This window comes from Protopterus annectens, chromosome 4.part1, assembly GCF_019279795.1.
Source record: "Protopterus annectens isolate FY-2018-M chromosome 4.part1, PAN1.0, whole genome shotgun sequence".
NCBI classification, from domain to species: Eukaryota; Metazoa; Chordata; order Ceratodontiformes; family Protopteridae; genus Protopterus; species Protopterus annectens.
This window is the reverse complement of record NC_056734.1, coordinates 503,488,600-503,514,540: the sequence shown is the minus strand read 5'-3', so window position 1 is coordinate 503,514,540 and position 25,941 is coordinate 503,488,600. Positions and strand designations below refer to the sequence as shown.

Below are 25,941 nucleotides of genomic sequence, written 5' to 3'. Positions count from 1 at the left end.
TGGCATAATTTAAGTCCTTTACCAAGGTTTGTTGGCTGTCCGCTTGTATAAGGCAGTCGTCCAGATATGGGTATATTTGAATCCCCTTAAGTCTGCAGTGTGCAATTACTGATGCCAGGCATTTTGTGAATACTCTGGGCGCAGTAGATAAGCCAAAGGGCAATGCTGAGAATTGATAATGCTCTGAACCTGCAAGAAATCTGAGGTGTCTTCTGCAATCTTGTCTGATAGGGACATGCAGGTATGCCTCCTTGAGGTCTAGAGTCACCAGCCAAGACCCCTTGCCCAGCATGGGAAGGAGTTGCTGTAGAGTCAGCATTTTGAATTTTGGCACAATGAGATAAGTATTCAGTGCGGACAAGTCGAGAATAGGTCTCCATTGATTTTCTTTTCTTGGAACAAGGAATAGTCTGGAATAAAATCCTTGGCCTTGTTCTGAAAGAGGAACTTTTTCTATAGCTTTCATTTGTTTTAAGTTGGAGATTTGTTTCAAAGCCTCTGCCCTTTGATTTGGTGGCAGATCTGGCATGCCTTTTCTTTTTGGCAATGTGTGAAAATGGAACCTGTATCCGTTGTCTATTATTTGCAGTGTCCATTTGTCTCTTGTAATGCTGTGCCAATTTTTTGAGAATAAAGAAAGCTTTCTGCTTAAAGGTGCTTCTAATTGAGCCCTGGTTGGCGGAGTCAAGGCAAAGTCATTGAGTCTGTCCTTGTGCAGCAGTTGTAGGCCCTGCACTACCTGTCTGGTTTGGTGGCTGCCATTGACGGCCTCTGTAGGCCCCTAGCTTGCCCTCTACCTCTGGCATGCCTGTTCCGGCCTCTCTGAAATCTTTCTGTGTCCAGAAAGGACCAATTCTTGCTAGGCCAATTTCTACTGAATCTTGGTGGTTGGACTTGAAGAAAATCCTTAACTGTCTGTACAGATTTTACCTTTTCCTCATACTTCTTTAGGACCTCCTGAGCAGTGGAACCAAATAATTTTTGCTTTTCTAGTGGAGCATCCAAAAGCTTAGCTTTAACATGGTCTGGCAAAGATTGTTCCTTCAGCCAAGCATGCCTACGTATGACGACACCTGTCATTGCTGACCTACATGAAGCTTCCAATGCATCATAACCACACTGCAAGAAATGGTTGCTAACCTGCTGGGAGTTATGTACCAGATCCTGTAGGGATTTGCGATCAAGGGGTTCAGAAGAAGACAGTTTCTTATGCAATTCTTCTAACAAATACTCTTGGTACTGTATCATATGGAATTGACAATTTAAAGCCCTCATAGAAAGAGTGGCAGAAGTATACACTTTTTTACCCCATCTCTCTAAAGCCCTGGACTCCTTAGCAGAGGGGAGTGGGTTCTTAGTAGTAGCAGCTGCAACCCCTTTAGGGCCCTGGGAGACAGTTTCAGGATCAGCAGAGTGGGCCTTGTAAAGAAAATTATGAGAGTCCGGGACCCTGTAATACCTATCGGGTTTAACAGGAGCCGGAGGCAGAGTGTCAGGGGTTACACTAGACTCAGAGTACACATCATCAATAACATTTAAAACAGGAGGAATAGCGAAAGGTCTATGCTGAGGTAAATGTAGAAAGGTTCTTAATCTTTTCCTGGAATCAAAATATTCCTGGCCCTGCCATTTGAAATGCTCTCTCATAGAGTGAAGTGTCTCCCCGAAGGAAAGCTCTTCAGGAGGGGAGGCTGAGGGAATAGATTCCTCTGCATCCGAATCCTCGTAGGCCGAATAAGCCTTCTCCTGGTAGTCCGAGTGATCAGAGCCAACAGAGACCTCCTCTGAGGAGTGTGGCTCAGGGGGATCAATCCTGGGCCTTTTGTCTAGAGGTGGTTGAGAGCCCCTGTCCGGATGGGGCTGAGAGCCCCTGATTAAAGAAATAAGGTCCTCTGCCAAAGTTAGGATCTGAGAACTAGAAGTGGGTCCCTAAGGAATAACCCTGGGAGGCATAGTCTTTGTGTGTTTAGCAGCTTTAGCCCTGGTAAAAGCCTTTATGGACATGGATGCAGGGGGCCTGGCTACCCCACATGCTAGTGTAGCTTTGTCTAGTGGAATGGTGTCGGAAGATTCCAAGACACCAGTTTCTGAAGGAAATTCAATAACCGACTCGGCAGGGGCCTCCGAGGCCGAGGCTGTCGGTTGAACGGTTTCAGGGTTTGGAAGTTCCAAGGACTCGGTATCAGCCGAGACCGAGACACTAGCGGTAGACCTAGCCGTGGTTTCAGCCGAAACCGCGGGCCGCGTGCGTCGGTCCTTGTCTTTCCGTTTCTTAGGTAAATGTGAAGTCGGGGTTTCCGACGGCATTTTATAAGCAAAACTAGCCCCAAAAAACTCCTCTGCGAACTCTGACAGACATCTAAGAGTGCGTCGGTTGAAGGAGGCACAAGCTGAGCAGGCCGAGACGTCGTGGTCTGGGCCTAAGCAGGGGAGGCAGTAAGAGTGGAAATCCTTATGAGGTATTTGTTTCCCACAAGTTAAACAATTATTAACTTTATCTGACATTGGCTGAGGCAAGAAAGAATCCCCAACGGGGTACTTAGGTTTTGAAGTCTTCGGTTAGCTGAAATACAGGAGCTGGCCGACCGGCACTTGCGAACTGCTTCTGCTTCGAGCACCACGCGGCAAGAAAGACTGGGGAAGATGGCGTCAGCTGATGCTTTTATACCCCAGGCGCTCTGACGTCAGGGAATTTGCGACATCAGCCGACGCCGGACCCAGACTTTGGAATCCGGCCGACCGAAGGGCTGCCTGAGGCAGGACAACCCATATGTGATGACTGCAGATGCATCCTTGAAGGACATCAAAGACTATGGACGAGAAGTTTAAGGGAAGGAGAGAAGAGAATTCTTCTACAAGAAGCAAACCTAAGGATAAAGGATGCATGGCTATTAAAAAGCAGGAAGAAGAATATGGAGATAGTGGATTGCAGGAGAGAAGTAAGAAAGAAAGAGGTACTCAGTCTTCAGAAAGGAATTAAACATGCACAGGATGCCAAAAGAGGAAGTTAGCTGAATCACCTAGGTGAGGAAATAAATGACTGTTGTAAAACTGGACTCACATACATAAAGAAGCATTTACAACATACCTGTTTTGCTATATGAAAAATGTAAAGAAGGTGGGTGTGAAAGTAATGGGGGCTTGCAATATAATATTAAAAGAACAGGAGTAGAATAATAAATACTGAAAATGGGCTGGAACACTAAATAACAAAAAGAAGAGGAGGAGGAGGCTGGTGCTCTACAGGGAAGGAAAGGCACAATGGGGACAGGCAATATACTCTCTTAAGAAGGCATAAATAAGGAGAGCTAACTGGGCTGGCTCCTAGTAAGATGACAAAAGAGCAAACTAGGTAGAGGAGTGGCAACAGGAGCTAAAACAGCTTTGTATCAAACTACTGAGAATAATGATAAAACAAAAAAGGCAGCAAACAGTAGCCACTGGGAATAAGACTGATCCATATGGAGAAGATGACACTGGAGGTTACAGGATGGAGTGCTAAGGGTAATAAAGGAAAATGACACAGACATGCAAGAGGTAAAAGCCAAGTGGCAGGATGGAATAAAAATAATGATGGAGTAGATAATGCAGAAAGAAGGAAACACAAACACAGAAAACAACTTTAGGGAAGTGAAAAGGGTTCTAAACAGTACAAAGGGAAATGGATGCAAAAGGGAGCAGAAAAAGAGGAGAGGAGGAAGAGAAAAGGAAGTGACAGACTGTGTTGTAGGAAATATCAAAACTCTAGACAGACAGGCTGACAAGATGAGCAGGAAGGAATTCTAGTGGGAATAAGAAGAGGTAATAAAGAAAACACACATGGAGGCTTAAGGAGTCAGAAAAAAAAAACAGATCAAAGGAAAAATGACAACATTCTATGAGGACCTGGACAAGTCAGCATTCCAGAATGAAGTCAAGAAAGGTAAGAATGGTGGCTGGGGGAGAATGGGAAAGATGACAGCAACAATCTAAGCAGATTACATAGAAATCTAATGGAGACAGGATGGTGTGAAGGATGTCAACTCAGGCAATTGATACTGTGCACAACATGAGGGCACTTGGGTAATACAACATCACAAGTCAGAAGTCATTTGTGTGCAGTCTAACATTGTATAATCATTAAAATGTAGTTAGGACTCATGTATAAGCAAAGAGGTTTGGGTGCTAGTCTGGGGAAGGCTATCAAGTTAGATGTCAGCTATTCCCATTTCCCTGTGATGTCCACTATGTATTTAGACGGTGATGAATAAAGCTCTTCTAGTCCAGTCTTAACTGTGTTCCATCCTATGCCAGTGTCCAACTATTTTCAACTAACAGTCCCATTACTGAACTCAACATATCCTCTAAGAAGTCAAAGCCATTCAAGCTCATTTCACAAAACGCATGACAAAGAAAGCTTTGTACACATCAGCTCAAAGTATTAAAAGTGTTGAAAGTTTATGAATCATAAACACAAAAGTGTTGTTTTTGCAGGGCAAGCCAATTACTACAACATCAGGGAAACAGCAATCACTGTAGGACAGTGAAAAGTTGTCTCACTCTTTCTCTGGGAGGTTGTAGGGCTGAGATCAAAGTACTTTAAAGTCAGGCACAAAACTCAGTCCTACATGAAGCAAACAAGCACTTACCACATTCCACTGAAAACTTCAAGCAACTCTGGTACGAGTAATCCTTTATAAAGGCATCATCATAAAGCTATTCCCAGAAATGCTCAATTGCCCTGAGTGCTTAATTTTCAGATTACCCCAATTCTCCGGAATGACAAATTATCAAATGTTTTCAAATTTCTACTTGCCACAACATTCTTGACCTACCTTTAATGTCTCGATGGATTTTTCTCTCTGAATGCAGGTAGTCTAAACCTTTCAGAATTTCCCTAAGAATTGTTGCAATGTACGTCTCCTCCAGTGGGCCTGGCTTTAACTGAAAAGGGAAAAAAATATTCAAATCCTTAAAAATCAAGTTAAAATCCTATAAAACTGAAACAAGTTTATCATTTGATAAGACAAGTCTAAAAGAAAGGTGTTTGATGTATTCTCTATCCTCTCTACACAGGGAAGCACATCAAAACTTTGTACATTGCCCATACACAATTTTTCTGATAGTGTACCCTTTTACATACAAGTATTCCACTGAAAGCTAGTGGCATCTTGGACTGTTTGCACACAGAATCTAAGAAATTGTCATCTCTTTTAATTTCCTTTCTTTGAGGGACTGCATACTCATTTCCCTTTATTCATGTGTGCTGCCTTCCTCTAAACTAAATGCCTACTTATGTCTAATAAGGTTGTAGGCATGTAAAATACAAAATCAGGAAAAGTACACTAAGCAGCTCAGGCACTAAAAAAGTCAACCTGGGATGGAGAGGTGTAAAAAGACATTGCTGCCTTGTTTCTCCTGAGGAGGTGTTGCATGTGTCAAAATGTGTCCCCTCCCAATAAAGAGGGTCATCAACTCAAGACAGGAAGGGGCAGTAGGGTTGGCTAAGGAACTATGACACTTTACAGAAGTAGGAGACAATCCCATATCAATCATTATCCCTGCCCGAGAACTCAACTGGTATGCAGACAGGACATTGTTTAAAGAAAGAAAAAAAAATCATGTGATGGCTGCCAGGATAATACTATGCCATGAACACTCCTCATAAATTCTTTTCTCCATAAGGCGTTCTATTATTTCAAAACTATACTACACTTGCTCTGTCTTCCCTCCATAAATTCACCTCTGAACTTAAAATAAGACATCCATTCTAGATTAACCCCTGCCTCCCTCTCCTCTTTATCTATACTGTACTCTCATCCCCACCCTGTCTTCTTCCCACTCACCACCACTTCCCACCCTCACAGCACCTACTTCCTTCTATTGCACTTCACACACTATTCTGCCTGTCCTCCACAATCCACCTTATCATTATAGCCTAAATTAAGTTGTGATAACTCTGAATAGGACTATATATACCTTGATATTAGTTAGAGTCCTACTTTGCTACACTTCTATGATGTTAAAATTATTTTGCATGTTAAATATAAAGGATTATGATAGAGTCTGTGATCATAACCACATTATTATGTTAGAGACATTAATGTCAAGAAATTCACCTCAGGAGTAAAGCTCAAGAAGTGAATCTTGAACCATGTCGAGAACACATAAGTTATGATTAGAGATCCAATCATAATTTTTTGCAGTCCATGGAGAAGTATCTGTTCCATACAGGATCACAGGAAGTTACTAGGCTAATGGCTATAGGGCCCTTACAATCTTAGTCAAGTTCTGCCCTTGTTTCCATGATCAGCACCTATTGCCCCTGTCCAAGAGAGACAGAGGTAGAACCTCGGGGTGAATTTTCGGTTACCCATACAATTGTCTAGACTGCGCTTGAAGATGGCCAAAGTGGTGCTCTAATTGACATGAATTGGAGAGTCCGTTCCACAGGTGCAGTAACCTCTGGGAGAGGAACCTGTCCCTCCAGCAGATTCTATTAATGTCACATACCAGGTTAAGGTCTTTAGAGCAACTAACACGTGAGCCATTGGACTTACGGATATGCAGCATTTCAATAAAGCAGAGATCACCTCTGTGTAGTCTGTATGAAATGGAGTAAAGTGACAGTGATTTTACCCAATCCACATAGGACAGATGCTGAACACCTTGACTTCTTCTTGTGAGGACCTTTGTGGTCTCTCCAATTGCTGCAGGTACCTGGAAAAGTTTATACCAAAAGGGGAGTTGTACTCAATTTATTGGCCTGATGAGGGAAGAGTACAGGGAGGTTATAACTTCTTTTTTTCTGGTGGCAATGCCCTTACTTATGACCTGAGCAATATAGAATGTCCCCCTCACCACTGTGGAGAAATGGTTATCAAAGGTAAGGTTGTCGTCAACCTGTGTGCCCGGGTCTCTCACTACTGAGTGTGGGCTTAGGGTATTTTTACTGATGTTGTAGTTAGTAGGACCATCACTCTTACCAAAAGGGATAATACATTTTTTGAATGGAGTATAAGGTCGTGACTTTGGCACCAATCATTTGTTTGCAAAAGACTCTCTTGTAGGATGTTGACATCGTTTGTGGATTCTTTCACCACTCCCAGTTTGCGGTCATTAGCAAACTTGGTCAGCCACAGACCTTTAGTTTTTGCATGTATTTTAGAGAAATAGATTCTGAACAGTAGTGGTACCAAGACTGATCCCTGTGGAACACCACCGATACAGGTTTTCTGCTGGAGGTGGATTCCCCTATTTTGACTGTATGAGTTCTATTAGTGAGCCAGTTAGCGACCCATCTAATGATATAAGGGTTGATACCTAGCTGGAGGAGTTTGTCAATAATGCCAGCATGAGGAATAGTGTCAAAAGCCTTGGCCAAATCCAGGTAGGCTGTATGCACAGTTTTCCCATTGTCCGGGGTTTTGGTGACTGTCTCAAGGTCGTCCACCAGGTTTAACAGGCATGATCTCCCTTTGACAAATCTAAACTGAGTAGGGTCAAGTGTTTGGAGATTACCTATATCTTTGTTGTTAAGGTCCATGATGATTCTCTCCATGGTCTTGCAAATAAGGCTAGTCTACCTAGAAACTACTGTGCTTAGCTTAACAGCTGCAGCCATTACAGAAATTGTGCTGTGCTTAACATTTACTTAAGGGCTAGACTGACTTGTATGTCTGATTCCTTTTACTTAATGTCAGGCATCTTCACAGCAGGAGAAACTGCTTAACTTTTATGACAGGCATTACTTTAAGTAAATGTGTGCATGATTTCTTTTACTATCATTTACTGTGCGACTGTTATGGCAGGGGTGTGTGTGTGATACCTTTTACTTACTAAGTACATAAATGTTATGGCAGGGAGGGGTGTGTGTGATTCCTATTATATGGGGGTGGAGTGTGTGTGTGTGTGTGTGCGCGTGAGATTCCTGTTTCATGGGGGTGGAGTGTGTGCATGTGATTCCTGTTACATGGGGGTGGAGTGTGTGTGTGTGTGTGTGTGATTCCTTTTATATGGTGGGGAGAGTGTGAGTGATTCCTATTATATGGGGGATGTGAGATTCCTGTTATATAGTGGGGAGTGTGCGAGATTCCTGTTATATGGGGGGATGTGTGAGATTCCTGTTATATGGGGGGGATGTGTGAGATTCCTGTTATATGGGGGGAGTATGTGAGATTCCTGTTATATGGGGTAGGAGTTTGTGAGATTCCTGTTATATGGGGTAGGAGTGTGTGAGATTCCTGTTATATGGGGGGGGGTGTGTGATTCCTGTTATATGGGTGGGTGGGTGTGTGTCTGTGTGATTTCTGTTACATGTGTGTGTGTGTGTGTGTGTGTGTGTGTGTGTGTGTGTGTGTGTGTGTGTGTGTGTGTGTGTGTGTGTGAAAATGCCCCAGTTAGGTATAACTTTTAGTTATGTACTCACCATAACTTCAGATGTTTGGGATCCATCTCGCCTACATTCTGACTGATGGGTTCGGAGCCGATCCCTCGGCTCCGACTCGGCACGCTTATGCCAAAGAGCGAAGTCTCTTATTGGCTGAGCTTACTATATCCCAGGATGCACCACTACCAGTCCCCCAGATCTAGTTTGTCCGCATACATGCACACACGCACGCACTGCTTATATAACATCGCCAGATGAAACAAGATAAAAACAGTAGAACTCAAACCGTTCAATCTCTTCTGATCTCCAAGGCAGGGGGAAGGAGGGTGGGTATTAGGAATGTAGATGGATCCCAAACATCTGAAGTTATGGTGAGTACATAACTAAAAGATGTTATGTGATCCTATCTCGCCTACATTCTGACTGATGGGACAGCGTCCTAGCACCTGAATCCTGGGTGGCTCACTGGAAAACACTCCTGAGTACCGTGGAACCAAATGATGCTCGCCCTTTAGATGCCACATCCAATTTATAGTGGGAAATGAAAGTGTGCGGGTTGGACCAAGTAGCCGCAGCACAAATCTCAGAAATAGCGAGCTTGGAATGAAATGCAATAGAGGTAGCCATAGCTCTAGTAGAGTGAGCTTTGACAGATGTTGTAAGTTGCTTATTTGAAGAGGAATAAGCCTGAGTTATGCAATCTCTAATCCATTTGGCAATAGTAGCTTTAGTGATGGTTTTACCCAGTTTATTATCTGAAAAGGACACAAACAATTGATCTGTTTTTCGAATTTGTTGAGTCCTGTCTAGATAGAAGCGCAATTGCCTGTGAACATCCAACTTATGCAAGGTGTATTCCGCTTTGTTTGAAAATTTTGGAAAGAAAACTGGTAGCTCTAGAGACTGTTGGAGACAGAGATTAGAACAAACTTTTGGAAAAAAAGATGGATTAGGCCTAAGTGATACTCTATCCTTGTGAAAAATCAAGTACGGTGGTTTGATAGATAGGGCTTGAAGTTCTGAAACTCTTCTTGCAGAGGTAATTGCAATTAAGAAGGCAGTTTTCCAAGACAGATATTTCAACTCACATGTAGCAGCCGGTTCAAAGGGAGAAGATGTTAAGGCACGAAGTACCAAATCAAGATCCCACGGAGGCGCAGGATGAAAAACTGGGGGTCTTAAAAGCACAGCACCTTTTATGAAAGTTTTACATAATCTGCTACTCATCAACGGTGGGTCTATGGATTCGTGAAATTTGGAGATAGCTGCTAGTTGGACTTTAATAGTAGAGACTGAAGATCCTTGATTAAACAAGGATGTTAAAAATTTCAAGACCTCTGGTATCGGGGCCGTAATAGGGTCTAAGCCTCTGAGTTGAGCCCAGATAGCAAACCTCTTCCACTTACTGTGATACAATTTCTTAGTGGTGGGTTTGTGGGCTGAAGATAAAATGTGAATAACTTCCGGGTCCAATGTGTGATTTCTGACTAAAGTCGGAAGTGGAGGAGCCAAGCTGTTAATTTCAAAGTGTGAAGGGACTGGTGCTGTTGTCCCGACTGATGAACCAGAAGGTCCGGAGTTAGATCCAAAAACCAAGGACCGTCCCGAGTATATTTCTGTAGGTAGGGGAACCATACCTGACGAGGCCAGTACGGAGCAATTAGAATCATTGTGGACCCCAACTGGGAAGCTTTCTGGATGACTTTGGGGAGGAGTGGAACCGGAGGGAAAGCATAAAGCAGTCCTGTTGGCCAAGGTTGGACTAGAGCATCCGTAGCTGCCTCCCCTTGATGCGGGGTCAAGGAAAAGAACCTTTTGCACTTCGTGTTTTGTGGTGTTGCAAACAGGTCGCAGCACGGAATCCCCCATCTTTTGAAAATCTGAGCTGCTACTGTTTCGTTCAGGGACCACTCGTGAGGAGAGAGAATAGTCCTGCTCAGTCTGTCTGCCAATACATTGGATTTTCCTGGAATGTGGGTCGCTACCAGGAAGCGGTTGGTAGCCACTGCCCATTCCCACACCCTCATGGCCTCTCTGCAAAGGGGGTAAGATCTGGTCCCTCCTTGTTTGTTTAGATACCAGACCACCGACATGTTGTCTGTACAGCCCTCATTTCCAACACATTGATATGGAGAAATGTTTCGTTTGGAAGCCAAGAACCCTGAACTGACCTGCCCAGACAATGCCCCCCCCCCGTCTGGGAGGCATCCGTTGTCAAGGTGGCCACCGGAGGGGGTATAACAAAAGGTCTTCCCTGATTCAGATTGGATGACAGAAGCCACCAGCGGAGGTCCCGTTTGCACGTTTCTGTAATCAGTATGTGATGATTGAGGGGGAGATCCTGAAAAGACCATTGTGTCGATAACAGCCACTGAAGAATCCTCATGTGCAATCTTGCCAGAGGAACTAGGAGAACCGTGGCAGACATTGAACCTAAAAGTTGCAGGACCATCCTGGCTGGGGCTTTGGATCTTAGAAGCAGGGCCCGGGCTTGACCTTGTAATGTTTGTATCCTTTCGGTAGGAAGGAAGATTTGCATTAATTTTGAGTCTATCTCTGCTCCTATGAATCTTATGCGCTGAGAAGGCAGCAAGACAGACTTTGACCAGTTGAATGTAATTCCCAGGGAAGCACCCAGGGAGATGGTGGCTTGTAGGTTTTCTAGTAGTAGATGCCTGGTGGTGGCAGTCAGGAGCCAGTCGTCCAGACAGGGAAACACTTGGAATCCGAGACTCCTCAGGTGAGTAGTCACTACTGCCAAACACTTGGTGAACACCCTGGGGGCTGTGGTGAGACCAAAGGGCAGTGCACAAAATTGGAAATGACTGTCTCCCAGGCTGAAGCGCAGATACCTCCTGGACGCCTGATGTATCGGTATGTGATAATAGGCGTCCTTGAGATCTATGGAGCACATCCAAACATCTTTCTCCAATAATGGGAGAATGGATTGTAAAGTGACCATTCGGAATTTGGACTTCATGACGGACTGGTTTAGTTTGCTGAGATCCAAAATGGGTCTCAGGTCCCCTGTCTTTTTTGGCACTAAAAAGAACCTTGAGTAATTTCGGATCCGATCTGGTCTGTGGGGACCGGTTGGATGACTCCTTTTTCTAGCAGCTTTGAAGCTTCTACGGCTGCAATTTCCCTTTGACTGGGTGGTGGGTCCGGGATTTTTGGACGGTGGGGGTGAGTGTGTGAAGGGAATGGTGTAACCTCCGGCAATAATCCGAAGCACCCATCTGTCCTGAGTAATAGACTCCCAGGCTTTTAGGTGTTTGGCAAAACGGCACCAGACTGGCTCCGGAGCAGCACAGCCGGGCAATCCCTCATGAAGTGTGGGAGGCTGAAGAGCCACGAAAGGACTCGCGGTCTCCAGTGTTGCGGGGGCCTCTGCCGCCTCTGGGACGGCGTCTCCCAGAAAAATTTCCCCGTCCTCTGCCTCTGGAAGGGGAATCTTCCTGCTGTTGGGGAAAGAATTTCTGTGATTTGCGGAACCACATTTTCCCTCCTCTTTTAGCCTTGGGATAAGGCCGAAAGGGAGTGGAATAACGTGCTCCTACGGCAGATAAAGTCTTTCCCTCCTGCTCACAGTGGGTAAGAGTGTCTTTTACCTTGGGTCCAAACAAAGAGGACCCATCAAAGGGAGCGTCGGCAAAGGAAGACTTGAAAGCCTCCGCGAAATGACACAACGGAGCCAGGCTTGTCTCCGTGAGCCACGCCTGTGCCTGCCGCTCTGCCCGCCTTGCCGCATATGAAATGAGCCTCATGGACGAGTTAGAAATCGAGTTAAGGATAGCCAACTGAGAGCTAACCGACTGGGCTAGCTGCTCAGGTAGGTTACCTGAGAGGGAGTCTGAGAGCTCCTTGACCAGATCCCTCTGTAGTCTGGTGAAATGTGCCAAATAATTCAAGGACCTCAAAGTAAAGGCCGCTGAAGTCAGGGTGCGCTTCCCGTACCGATCCATGCTCCTAGACTCCTTATTAGGAGGATGGACGGACGTTGAAGCCTCTGCCACGTCCTGCTGGGTAGCAGATGCCACCACCATGGCATCTACAGCCACGCCTTTAGTTAAGAACTCCTTCTCGGGTGGGGCAGACAAAAATTTGTTAGGGCGAGAAGGCACTGGTTCCACAGTATCTGGATGTTCCCACGCCCTCCAACAAACCAAATCCAGGAGCTCGTCAAAGGGCGGAGACACCCAGGAGGCGGAGGGCTGAGCCCCGAAGGCCTTGAGAAACACCGACTCATCAGCGGAGGGGGGTTTGGAATTCCAGCCGCCTCGTTGCTTAAGGATCTCTAGAATGTCTGCAAATGAGACATCATCCGAGGACGACTTTGGGGACCCCTCCGCATCATCAAGATCAGTGTCCGATGTAAGAGACTCATCGGGGGAGTCCACGTGCTTCCTCTTGCACGATCTCTTCCTTGGGGGCTCCTCCGAAGACAACTCCGAAGAACCCTCAGGAGGAGGGGAACCCCCCATGGGGGTAACCTCAGGCCCTGGGGCTCCGCTGCCTAGAGACAGGGGAACTGCCAAAGACCCAGTCTCCATGCCCAGGGAAGGTGCCGGTAAAGCCGTAGAGATGGCCGAAGAAGACTTGGCCAAGGCACTCCTCATAGCTCTGAAAGCCGGACCCCCAGAATCCTGGGAGGGTCCGGTCCCCGGAGCCATAATAGCAGACGGAAGTCCCGCGGCCGAAGCACCGAGAGGGAGGCTCGGAACCGACAGCATTGGTCCCGAAACGTCACCCCTGGGTCCAGCCGAAGAAGTCCGTGTGCTAAACTCGGACCCGAAGGCCGGGGTTGGAGTAAGGGTCGGAGCCGACCCCAGGATCTCTACTGGCTCCGTCAGCACCTGCTCCAACGGAGCCGAAGCGGTCGGAGGAGGAATGGCAATGGAGTGGGCTATCGGCTCTGAAGCCAATTGGGTCAGAGCCGAAACAAATTTTTGAAAGACTGGGGACTGGAACAGTCTTTGGAGCACCCTGTCTATGTCCGAATCTGACATCCTCGATGACCTGGAAGAGACCGAACGGGTCCGAGTAGGTCTCTCCAACGGCTCCAAGGGACTAGGGGACCGGCTCCGAGGTGACTCGATAACTATCGGCGCCGAAGGAGTGTCCAAACCAATTTCCATCGGTGCCGAAGAGGACTTCGGCGCCGAGGAGGAAGTGTCTGAGCGGACAACCTTCATCGGCTCCGAGATCAGTGGAGCCGATGAAGGTGACCGCCTCTCGATGCCCCAGCCGTCGGCTCCGAACCCAGAGGAGTCGAGACTGGAGGCATCGAGGCAGACCGTTCCACCCTCGGCTCCGAAGTCCGTGGAGCCGAAGGAGAAGCCTGCCTATGTCTTTTGGCGGTCGGGTCCGACGGACTGGTCGGAGCCGGCGCCTTTTCTTTAGCAGGAGAAGGAGAGGACGCTAATGCTTCTTCAAAAGAGGGTTTTATAAGGCCTTTCAAAATAAGTTTATTTTTCCTCTCTTGGAGGACCCTCGAGGAAAACGCGTGACACACGCTGCAGGACTCCTGCAAATGTTTGGCGCCCAAACAATATACACAGAGAGAGTGGAAATCTGTGATTGACATTTTAAAACTGCACTTCGTGCACTTCTTAAAGCCCGAAGGCCTAGGAGCCTGAGACATTATAGCAACAAATTTAGTAACTCTATCACAGAAAAACACACTTTTTTTTTTTTTTTTAAATGACTGTCACTACAATGATTAGCTTACGGTTGCCGATTAAGATTGACAGTCCGACAACTACAGAAAAAATAACTAAAGGGGATCCTAGAACCCCTAAGGATTTGAAAAACAATTGACTGACAGGGAAAGGCCCTTCAATTCAAAGGGGCCTCTAGTCAGAACAAACACACAATCACACACAAAATTTTCCACAAAAATACCAGTCACACACAAAAAGTACGGTATAGCTGTTAAAACAGCTTTTTGTTATAGAATTAGAAAATTCCTGACAGAAATAGTTAGTGAAAAACACTACTTAGCTCAGCCAGCTCAAGACCACGTCTTTGCTAGTTAGCGGCAAACGAGATCTGGGGGACTGGTAGTGGTGCATCCTGGGATATAGTAAGCTCAGCCAATAAGAGACTTCGCTCTTTGGCATAAGCGTGCCGAGTCGGAGCCGAGGGATCGGCTCCGAACCCATCAGTCAGAATGTAGGCGAGATAGGATCACATAACATCTGCTGGTCAGAGTTACACATACTCAAACCCTAACCCTGTAAAGGAGCCTAAATTCTTTACCTATACCACCACCACTTGTGATTCAAGGAGTTAACCATAGTTCTCAACTGTCCAAAGTTTTGCAGAATGTCTGGCTCATACTTTTGGTCTGTTCCTCTTAAATTTGTGGTTTTCGAGCAAATCAGTGAGAAGTGAATTTACTAAGTAATAATAGCCATTTAATTTTCAGTCTTCCTATCTTTCAGGAAATGCATGGTAACATAAAACATTTTATACTAACAACTCTTCTAAGATTATACAAGCAATGTTTAAAATTTGTCCCTGGTTTTGGGCTTCTGTTCCCCCCCCCCCCAATACATTTTGGCTTTTTCCAGATTTCTGTGATGCATAGTTCTTCAGGGGGTGAGAGGTTTTGTGCTGCTTATGCCAATTCAGTGTTGTTAGTAGTACAACGGGGTAGAATACTTGCTTTTGATGCAGAAGACTGTGGGTTCTATTCCCACAGTATGTAGATGGATTGATGTAGCTGTACTGTGCTGTACTTTTAAAGGGGGTGGATGCTGCAGTTCTGAGAATGTCCTCTTTGGTGGAGATACCTAGTAACTATGAACCTGTAATCAGTTTGTCGATGCCATCCATTCCCTATTGCAATATTACTAGCTTATCATTTTTTTTAAAGTAACAGTCAATTTATTGTGAGACTGTATTGCTTTGTTTAGCATATGTCTATTAGTGTTTGTGCTATAAAATGCAAAATAAAAGTTTTAAATGAAATCCAAATAATCATCGTAGAAGTAAAGCAGTACACACATTACAGTGTTTATGGTAAATTAAGTGAAATAGCCAAGTAATGGGACACTGTAAGGGCTGCATGGGTGGGGCTGTGTATGGGGGGCCCATTTTACCATGATTTTGTGAGGGAGAAGGGCAGCAAACTCAAGGACAGCCCCGGGCAGCACAAACTCAAGCTACGCCACTGATCAGTAGGCCATGGAGAATGACTTTTGGAGGTCCTGGCAAACTAATATTCTTTTGTCAAGATTAGAATATTGTCTACCATTAAATGCCCTACTTTTACCACAAAACCCACATACTGCAAGTCACCAAAAAGAAAATCCTAAGGTTCATCATCTTCTCCCTTCCCAGTGAACACCATTGCTACACATTTAGAAAAATATATTTTGGTTGTCTGTTCTTCAGTTAGTGTTTGAAAGTTGGTATCCCACATCCACTGGTGTGGGCGGGGTTAAATTATGCATGCAAATCTTGTGTTAATCAGCATACAGATTTGTAGCTATTTTTCATGGGCCTTTGTCCAGACTTTTGATGTTTTCAGGTTGAGAGGTATGTTCACTAACTGAAACCTGAATGAAAGGAGTTTCTGACCAAATGAATGACTTTCATAATCAAAGATAAAATTTATGCTCTTAAAATGCGCATCTCAGTTGAAAGTAAGGCACAGTGTATTTAAATTTGTAAAACAGTTAAACTAAGAGAAACATGTACACCACAGCTTACATAATGTGTCGCAGGTTATATTACTCCCCTTGCATACATAGTCCATTCTGTCCTTCATTTTCTAATTCCTGCCTCGTACTTTCTACCAACCCTCCAGGAGATGCACACACATGCACCTTTTATATATATTCAAGTAATCCGTAATGATGTTGAACTTTGTGCAATGTCACCGATTAACAAAGTACAACCCTCCACAGCAGAATACTTGTGTATATGATTAACACCTACTCATTATTTACGCTGGGGTATGTTTCTTATTTCTATTTCACATAATCAAGTTTGGCTATTCTATTAGACAAGTATGGAACCTAGAGAGTCACCTGCATATTAGTACATCAAACGGTTTCCTGAAATCTAGGGAGACCATGCATTTTTCTGGTGGGAAACACTTACTATAACTTTCTGTAATCTACTCAAGTCTGGCTACCCTCTGGAACTAATTCTATGCTTTCTATACTTGTTTAATAGTAGTTACATGTTACTACCTCAAATATTTTCCTAATATTTGCATATTATGCATGTCTAGGGCTCAGTTCTTCTGAACAGAGCACTTTACACTACAATGGCTACATACGACTTCAGATATACATGGTTACATGGTTGAACCATAAAGGTCAAGACAACTAATCTACAACTACATGATTCAGCCTTATTTCACTCATGTGAATGGTGACTGCACATGACTTGTAATAAACCATCCTCATTTCATTTTGGAAAATGTCAGACAGTGGCAACACTAGCTCCCCACAAGGTGTAGTCCACTGTTGTCAACACTCACTTTAAAGGAGTCTTTTCCTCTGGATTCATTATAGGGTGGAGTTATTATAGGTAACCTTCACATGGACTAAGCAGCAAACACTGAAACCAACAGCACAGTGAAATGTATCTACATGGTTAGATTTTGGTAATTCTGAAGAAAAATAATGTGGTTAAGCCTCTGCTGCAATAGCAGTACAGCTAAATGTTTTTCAGTACTTAAAATGACAGCTGGAATACTGGCTAGGTCACTAGGTAACCAAATATCTTCTTTGTGCAATGAACCTACACAAAACCCCCAACATACTCAATGAACAGTGGATTTTATTTATTTTTTTGCTAGGTTCTAGCCAGGGTTAACTGGTTCCATATTGACTATGCTTTATTTATTTTGGTCTTTTTGTTCTTAATGTTTGTTAGTCACTAGCAACCCCTGTCAAATGGTCCATTTATTCCCAGTCACCAAGGTGGGGGGGGGGGGGGTCATCATTTAGATAGCTATTAGTTCAAGATTTTTAATTACATGGACCTAATCCCCATGTGCACCTGGAATGTGGTAAGGTGGGGACATGCAGTAGGCTGACTGTGGAGGACATCCCCTCACTTCTGCCAAGAAGCCTGGCCCCTTCCCAGAAGCATCAGCAGTGGTTTCCCAGTTTCCAACAGGGAAGTTGCATGACCCTGTGTTGCCCACTGCTCCACACAATCATCCTCATTTCCAGAATGGTAAAGTGGGCCATGTCGCTTCACTCTTCCCCCTCCCTCCTCTAGAGTTGAGACCTATAATAAAACCTTGGTCACCTGGATCGCAGGCAGGGCTCCATCCCTCTGTCCAGCTTGTTTCATTAATTAGGCTCACAGGCACTTATGAGGTTACTGATCTACGAGGATCTTAAGAAGCCTTGTATTTCTATGCTAACTATTACTCCTTATATTTTGCAATACAAATATTCAAAATCTGGTCAACCAAGTGTATGTTGAGGTAATTATGTGTTTCACCTATCCATAAGGATAAAACAGATTATCCATCCATTCATCCAAATTATGTTTAAATAGAGTAAGAGACATACTCTGCTTAATGTGGAATGGAAGTTGGTTCCATGGAAGGGGTTCTCTGAGATACAAACCTGTTACTAAAATAACCTCTGTTAATTTTGCAAAAAACATTTAGGTCTCTTCGTGCGTATGACACCACTGGACTTGCAAATGCATAACAGGTTTGACAGACTGGGTTTTTTTTGAGACTTTATATATCGGATAGAATTCATCTTTTAACAGCATGTATGACAGAGAAGAGAAATAAGGCTTTCAGACAAGTCTGCATAGTTTTTTTTTTTTTTGGTTTAATAAGAAAGTGTTGCAGTCATGCCAGTTGTATCAAGTGTTTGAACACTCAAGAGCCATTATACTTAATGATCAGCCTAATAAGAGCCAAGTACAATGGAACAATTACATTCACTGAGCTGGACTCCAATACCATTACAAATAACTGTTGTGAAAAAGAACTTGCATAAAAGACTGAATATGTGGTGATCGAAGGACATTTAATTGTTGACACAAGTTCCCAGATCTTCAACTGTGGGAACAGTTTTCAGAAGATAATTGTTAATGAGTTGGTTACAAGGGGAATCATGCTTTCCAGAGAATACAATTATACATTTCCTGAAATTAAGTTTCAGTTCATGTTTTTTATACCAACTATTACCTGAAACAGGCCCTCTTGCAGTATTCTGATGTCCGCTAGGGAGTTTACAATAGCACCAAGTTGTCAACCACAAACTCACAATGATGACACTACTCAGTTCCTCAACAGTTTCTAGGCATCACTGACTAAATTACACCTTTTAAATACAACAAAAAAGTGTGTGTGTGTGTGTGTGTGAGATTAAGTAACAGAATAAAAAATTGCAATTTTTGAGGGCCCACCTTGCAAAGTACGGTACATTTATTAACATTCTATACTGCTGCAATGTTTAAACTTTACCATCAATATGCAGTGCATGTTCTCCCATTGAACAAACTGAAGGTTGGTATAATGGTTAAGGTGTTTACCTCAAAGACACAAGGTACAGGGTTCGATTCTCACCTTTGAGGCAAGTTTGTCAGGATTAAAAGTAGCCCACAAAAGCAGCTATCTTAGTAATTACTTCTGAACATGGAGATAATGCAATTTCGACCCACTCTGGCTGACTTTTGTACTATATTAGTCAGTAGGTACGGAGTTCAAAAACTAAACTATTAAAACTAAACGTCTCCAAAACCACAAAGAATGGTATCGAACCAAACACCTTAAAAGAACAAATTCCAATTCATTCATCCTTGAGAAGGTTACTAGTCAAAAGCTTCAGAAAAGGCAAGGTGTCTTACAAACTGAAAAAATCTCCAATTTTTCCAGTGCGCAAGGCTTATCTTGCAAATCAGCTCATCACCTACAGGCCTACCTCACAACTACACATCCTTACCCAAAGTAATGAAAGCAGGTAAAGATCTTTTAGATGATACTGGACTATTTGCTGCTGCTTAACATTTTTTTTAATATAACAAGTTCAAGGAGGAAGAGGACAGTACAGTTGTGTACACTTACCATAAATGTAGATGTTCGAGTGTGTTCACTGTTGCAGTAATCACATTTAGATTATCTGCCTGCAGGTAGCCCTCAGCCGGCCTGAATACCAGATTCTTCGGATTTCTGCGTTGGATGCTGTCGCTTCTTCCATGACGTCAAGTCGTCAGGGGTATAACACATGCAGGCAATGCCATTACATCAGTTTTTCTTGCCCCAAATGTCAGGTGCCCTCACAATAGGAAGCGATTATATGGTATGGTACAACCCTATCAAAAAGCAAATACACATGGGAAAAAATATATATGTGTGTGCGAAGAGAAGTCAGGGGGCTGGAGGACTGCAACAGTGAATACACTTGAACATCTACATTTATGGTAAGTGTACACAACTGTGCTATGTTCTTCGTGTTTCACTGTTGCAGTCATCACATTTGGGTTGATTCCCAAAGCTAAGGAAGGGAGGAGGTAGTTAAAGAGCATTAGGGTCAGCTATTAAGCCCTGCATGACTGCTGTGGCAAATCCAGCTCTGGATTTAGAAAAGATAGGCAAGTGGTAATGCTTGGTGAAGGTATGTACAGAGCTCCAGGTAGGAGAGACTCCTCTGAGAAATGCCGTAGAGGTAGATGCAGCCCTGGTGGAATGTGATCTTATCCCCTGTGGGATAGGTTTCCATGGTGCTTGTAGCAGAAATTAATGCAATGGGCTGTCCATTTGGGCATTGTTTGCTTTGAAATTACCTTCCCCTCTGCCCCTGCAGCAAAGCCAACTAGCAGCTGGTCAGATTTTCTGAGATGCTAAGTCCTGTCCAAATAGAATCTAAGTTGTCTGTGCACGTCCAGAGAGTGCAATATCTGTTCTCCTTTGCTTTGTGGATTAGGGAAAAAAGTAGGCAAATGAATGGACTGATTTAGGGCCACACTAGACACCACCTTGGGCATAAAGGAAGGATGAGTCCTGAGGGAAACCCTGTCTGCATGGAAGATAATGAAGGGTTCCACTGCCATAAGGGCCTGTAATTCAGACACTCTTCTTGCTTAAGTGATGGCTAGAAATAAAGCTGTTTTCCAAGAAAGGAATTTCAACTCTCCTGTTGCAGCTGGCTCAAAGGGGGGAAGAGTGAGCTTTTCCAGTACAAAGTTCTCAGGCTGGAGTGGGAGTTCTCTTGGGGGGGGGGGGTCTTAAATGTTTGGCCCCTCTAAGGAATTGTTTTAGCAAGGAGTGAGAGAAGAGGGGTGGCTCAGTATTATAATGTGCTGAAATGGCAGAGGCATGAATCTTAAGTGACGAGAAGGATAGGCCCTGGTGGAGCATTTCTATTAAGCACTCTAGAATATGAGGTAAGCTGGGCACCATTGTGGCCATCCCCTGAGCCTGGCTCCAGAAGCAGTATCTTTTCCATTTTTCAGCATAGGATTTTCTGGTACTAGGCCTGCTTGCCTCCAGAATGACACCCCACACTTGCTTACTGAGAGATGCTAGAGGAGAGCTCATGGAATTAGCTAGGCTGCAAGGTTCAGGGTTTGATGCTGAGGGTGCAGAATCTGGCCCACCTGCTGGGACATCAGGGAAGGGGGTCTGAGGCAGGTGCCACGGTTGTAGCAGTGTTAGACTGTGCAAGAGGAGGTACCAGTGCTGGTGTACCAGTCTGGTGCAAACAGTATTGTTCTTGGCTTGTCCTGTTTGATCTTTAGTAGGACCTTCGAGAGGAGAGGCAGAGGGGAAATGCATAAACTAAGAGACTTTCCCAGGTAAAGGACAGGGCATCCACTTTCCAAGCTTGACTGTGGGGAGTTCTGGTGCAGAATTTGTTCAACTGGTAGTTCTGAGGGGAGGCAAACAGATCCACTCTGGGGTCCCCTATTTATTCCTCAAGAGGTTGAATATCTTGGGTTCTATTTTCCATTAGTGTGGATCCATGAGATTTCTGCTTAAGTCGTCTGCCAGTGAATTTAGTTTTCCTAGCAGGAATTGAGCTTGTAGGTGCACCTGGTAGCTCAAGGCTATGCTCCACACAGCCATGGCTAGTCTGCTGAGTGTGTAGGAGTGGGTTCCCCCCTGCTTGTTTACGTACCACATAACTGTGGTGTTGTCTGTCTTTACCAATAGTTGTCCTGGGAGAATAAGGTCTTTGAAGGCTGTCAGAGAATTCTGTACAGCTAACATTTCTTTTTGGTTGATATGCAGCTGCATCTGTCTCGGGTTCCATATGCCCTGAATGCACTACCCTGCCATGTGAGCCCCCCATGCATAGTCTGAAGCATCTGTTGTTAGGGTTTGGGAGGCAGGAGGTAGAGTGAAAGGGAGTCCCGTGTTGTGGTAGCAGGTCTCTGCCCACCAAAGGAACTCTGTTCTCAGACAAGGAATGATGGGAATCATTGTTTCCAGGTCCTGAGAATGTTGACACCATAAACTTTTTAGATACCATTAGAGTTTCCTCATAAATCAGATATACCTGCTGCTCAGGCTGCTGCAGAGAGATTGACCTACTGCTAGCTGTGATATCGAGAAAAGATAAGTGTTCATTCTCATTTTTTGTCTGCATTTTGATTTAATATCTCTGCAATCTGTACTTCTTCTTCTTGTGTGTTATAGCTGTATATCTTAGTGTTGACCTCAGTTGAAGTGAAATCCTTTGTCTGGAGGCCTTGTCTGCTTTCTTAGTGGCAGTAAATTTTCACAACTGGTTTCATCCAGCCAAAGTATTCCTGCATCTGTATTGTTTGGTTTCTGTCCCGTGTTTTAAATCAGATATACCTGTTGCTCAGGATGCTGCAGAGAGATTGACCCACTGCCAGCTGTGATATTGAGAAAAGATAAGTGTTTATGCTCATTTTTTATCTGCATTTTGATTTAATATCTTTGTAAACTGTACTTATTCTTCTTCTTGTTTGTCCGCACCCTCTCTGTTCTTGTTTTGGTGTTAGTGTTGGTGGCTCTGGAATTGCCCGCCCCTCCTGCAAGTCTGTATTTGAACACTCCCCTTGAGTCCATCTCATTTGCTCACTTAACCGAATATAGTGAGAACATATTCTGAGTGTAGTGTTCACTCTACATAATACAGAGAGAAGATCTGAGAAGGCCAACACACTTAGGTTCTTCCCTCCACTCTCCTTGCACTTTACTAAAAAAAAAAAAAAAAAAAAAAAAAATTCATCTGCTTTTACTGTATTTGTTTTTCCTCCTACTTTAATTTGCTTTTGCCTCTTCTTAAAAGTATTTAATTTTATTTATTCTGCTGCACTTATTGCTGCTTGGTAGTAGCCTGATTAAATTGTAACTGTTATTCTAAGTCTTTTGGTTTAAGCACTTGGGCTTCATACCGGTTGTTTTACATTAAGGTGGTTCATACCGGTTGTTTTACATTAAGGTGGTTTGTGGTCTGCACTGTTGCGGCAGGACAGGTAACTTACATCCTTCTAAGCTGGGAATTGCTGATTGAAAGCTCAGTGTCTGCTATTCTAAGTGCATTAGTTCTGGTTTAAGCACTTGGGCTTCAGGCCAGTTATTCTACATTAAGAAGGTTTGTGGTCTGCACTCTTGTGGGAGGAGAGGCTGGATTCTGCCCTTCTGAGCTGGGAATTTCTGGTCACAGGCGTATTGCGCCTGCTTATTAGAACGGTTTATTTCTGAAATTGGTGCGCCTTGTTGCATAGGAGCAGGATTCAGGCCTGCTGAATATAGCTTTGTTTGTACAACTTGTGCACTGATTCCAGGCCATCTTTTTTGGAGAAGGTTCCTCCTGCACCCTAGTAGCGGGAGTGTGCAGTTAGAACTTGTGTGATTGAAGACTGCTGGAACAGGGCACAGTTGGTAGTTTTTTTCTGGTTAATTGAGTAACTTGTTAAAATCAGATTGTTCGTTTTCCATTGTTTTATATATATATATATATATATATATATATATATATATATATAAAAAATGCACTTTATTTATCTGCTTTTACTGTATTTGTGTTTCTTCCTACTTTATTGCTAGGGGTATTGACTACAACTCTGAACTGAGATATATAACAATAAGCATATTTTCATGCACATTTAAATTGTTTTTTTTATTGTATCTGCTTTATTTTCTGAAAAAAAATACATATACTTGTTTCCTGCCTTTCTAAGCTAGTATAGTCCAGTTTTCTGGTTAGTGCTGAATTCAGGGCTGTGTTACAAATCTCTGTGTTTGCCCACACCTTACTCAGATAGAAGGAAGTTTCTCTGTTTACCTGTGAGAGAGGGGAGCTTTGAGCAGCGTATCTTTCCCTGGAGGAGCAGTTTCAGCCCAGAAAGTAGTAGTTTACTGGCCATTTTGGGCTAATTTCTATCGCTTTCATTTCCCTACTATAAAAACCACATTTGCCCGGTTTTGCATGCCGGGCAGCGTTGGATAGTTAGGGTATAACTATTCCCGGCTCCACAAAGTCTCCTATTCAATTTTTCCCTTGGAACTAGACAAAATTTCAACTTAAGCACTCAGGCCATTCATTTCTCAGCCCGGCACTTGCTAAAAGCTCATAGCAAGCACTTATAAACCCTAACACTACAGAAGGACAAGGCTCTCTATTCGACCTTACCAGCCATTCAGTAAAACAGTTTACTGTACCTATCCAGGCATGTCCAAAGGGCAGTTTCAGGTGTACTCTCTAGTCCAACTGGTGAATCTGGGCATTTTGAGGCCATGTTACAAGTGCCTCATGTACACAGATAACGCTATCCTCCTACCACCAAACACTAATAAATGCGAGAGATGCAATTATACAGCCAAACTGGAGGCTAAGCTTTCTCAACCCAAGACTGGATCAGACAGTCAAGAGGAGAAGGGAAATACTGGCATCACACCACCAGTCTCACTTAGACCCATTAAACCAGCACTGGCAAAAAAAACACACGTAAATACATGAAAACATACCCGGAGGCTCTAAATAAAAATCTGCAAAAGCAACAGAGCCCTCCAAAGCAGACATCCAAGCAACCTTCACCCCCCAACACAAACCATGAAACACATACTTTACAAAACCAGTGTGCCACACAATCACAGCCCTCAAGGCAAAATAACATACCTAACATACTAGTGATAGGTGACTATGATCAGGCACACTGACGTCCTACTCACTAGGCTGAATAAGGAGAAGGTTACTATTAGCTGCCTTTCGGGTGCCAGCATCCACCACATAATACAAGCACTCAGGTCACTCTAGAACCAGTACAAATATGACATTGTCCATGTTGATGTGAATGACCTGAGCCGTACTTCCCTGGACTACATGAAAAAAGACCTGGAAGAGCTCTCTGATCACGTAGCCCAGGCCAGTATGACCCTGACCCCGAGTAGCATCCTGCCCTCACCAAGAATGATACTAAGGTATAAAGAAAAAATTATCAATTTCAACAATTGGCTAAGTTTCTGTTGTCATTCAAAGGGGATCCAGTGTCTGTCTCCCTGGGATGACATGCTCGACAAGCCATGCTGCTTCACTAGAGACGGCTTGCACCTGTCACCCTTAGGCTTTCGAATAGTGGCCCAGGCTCCTGCCACCCCCATAGTGCCTTTTTTAGGCAAGGCTCAAAAGACAAACCCACCGCCGTAAATAGTACAAGTAACAAAAAACTGTGGGTAATGCTACTCAATGCCAGAAGTCTAAACCTCAAACTGCACGCACTCGAGACACTCCTTAGCATGGAGAAAATTGATATATGTGCAGTAACAGAAACCTGGTTTAAGGCTCAAGAGAGCACCCCAGCACTACCAGGCTACAACTCATACCATACATTTCGGCCACAGAACCCAGAACAAAATACAAAAGGTGGATGGAGTACCCATATTCATCAAGGATACCCACACCTCCAGGTTAGTGGCACAGCATGATGCTTCAGAGATTATCCACGTGCAACTAATAATGGGCAAAACTGCAATTCAAATTGTAGCTTGCTACAGATCACCCACCATGTCCCAGGACCCCCACTCCACATTTCTGGAAACACTGAGTAACATAAAGGTCCTACCAAACACTCTAATATTAGGTGATTTCAACTACCAAAACATTAACTGGGAGAATTACTCAAGTACTAACTCCCTTGTCCAACATTTCCTAGAATTTATAAACTCAAATGCCCTGGAACAACTGGTCAACACTCCCACCAGAGGTGACAACATATTGGACCTGGTCATCACCAACATGGGCGACTGGTGTTCCATACCGGAGGTCAACCCCTCGCTGGTTATATCTGACCATAAACAAATCACTTTGGATATCCACATTCTGCCCTCACCCCCAGACAAGGAAACCACCGTGAAAAACTTTTCAAAAGCAAACTTCATGTTACTTAAGACAGAGGTGGAAAGTTTCAAAACCCCAATGCTAAAGGATAACGCTGTCCAAGCTGCAAAATCCTTCACTAATGCATTCTATGGTCACCTACAAGAATGCATGGATCGTGCTAGCCCAAGAAAAACCAAGACTCACTCCTCCAAGAAAAGGAAACCAGTCTGGTGGACCCCTGCCATAAACAAGCTATACAATAGAAGGAGGTAACTAGTACAGAAA

The 25,941-nt window shown here is 43.9% G+C and overlaps 1 protein-coding gene across 1 annotated transcript in view; it reads right to left on the bottom strand.

Moving 5' to 3' along the window:
- STK25 (serine/threonine kinase 25) overlaps positions 1-25,941 on the bottom strand; it is a gene marked incomplete in the record, with an annotated part of 665,014 nt that overhangs the window by 500,140 nt on the left and 138,933 nt on the right. The window contains 1 exon segment of the mRNA XM_044070790.1: positions 4,815-4,923. Within this exon segment, the coding sequence (XP_043926725.1) occupies positions 4,815-4,923 (109 nt within the window).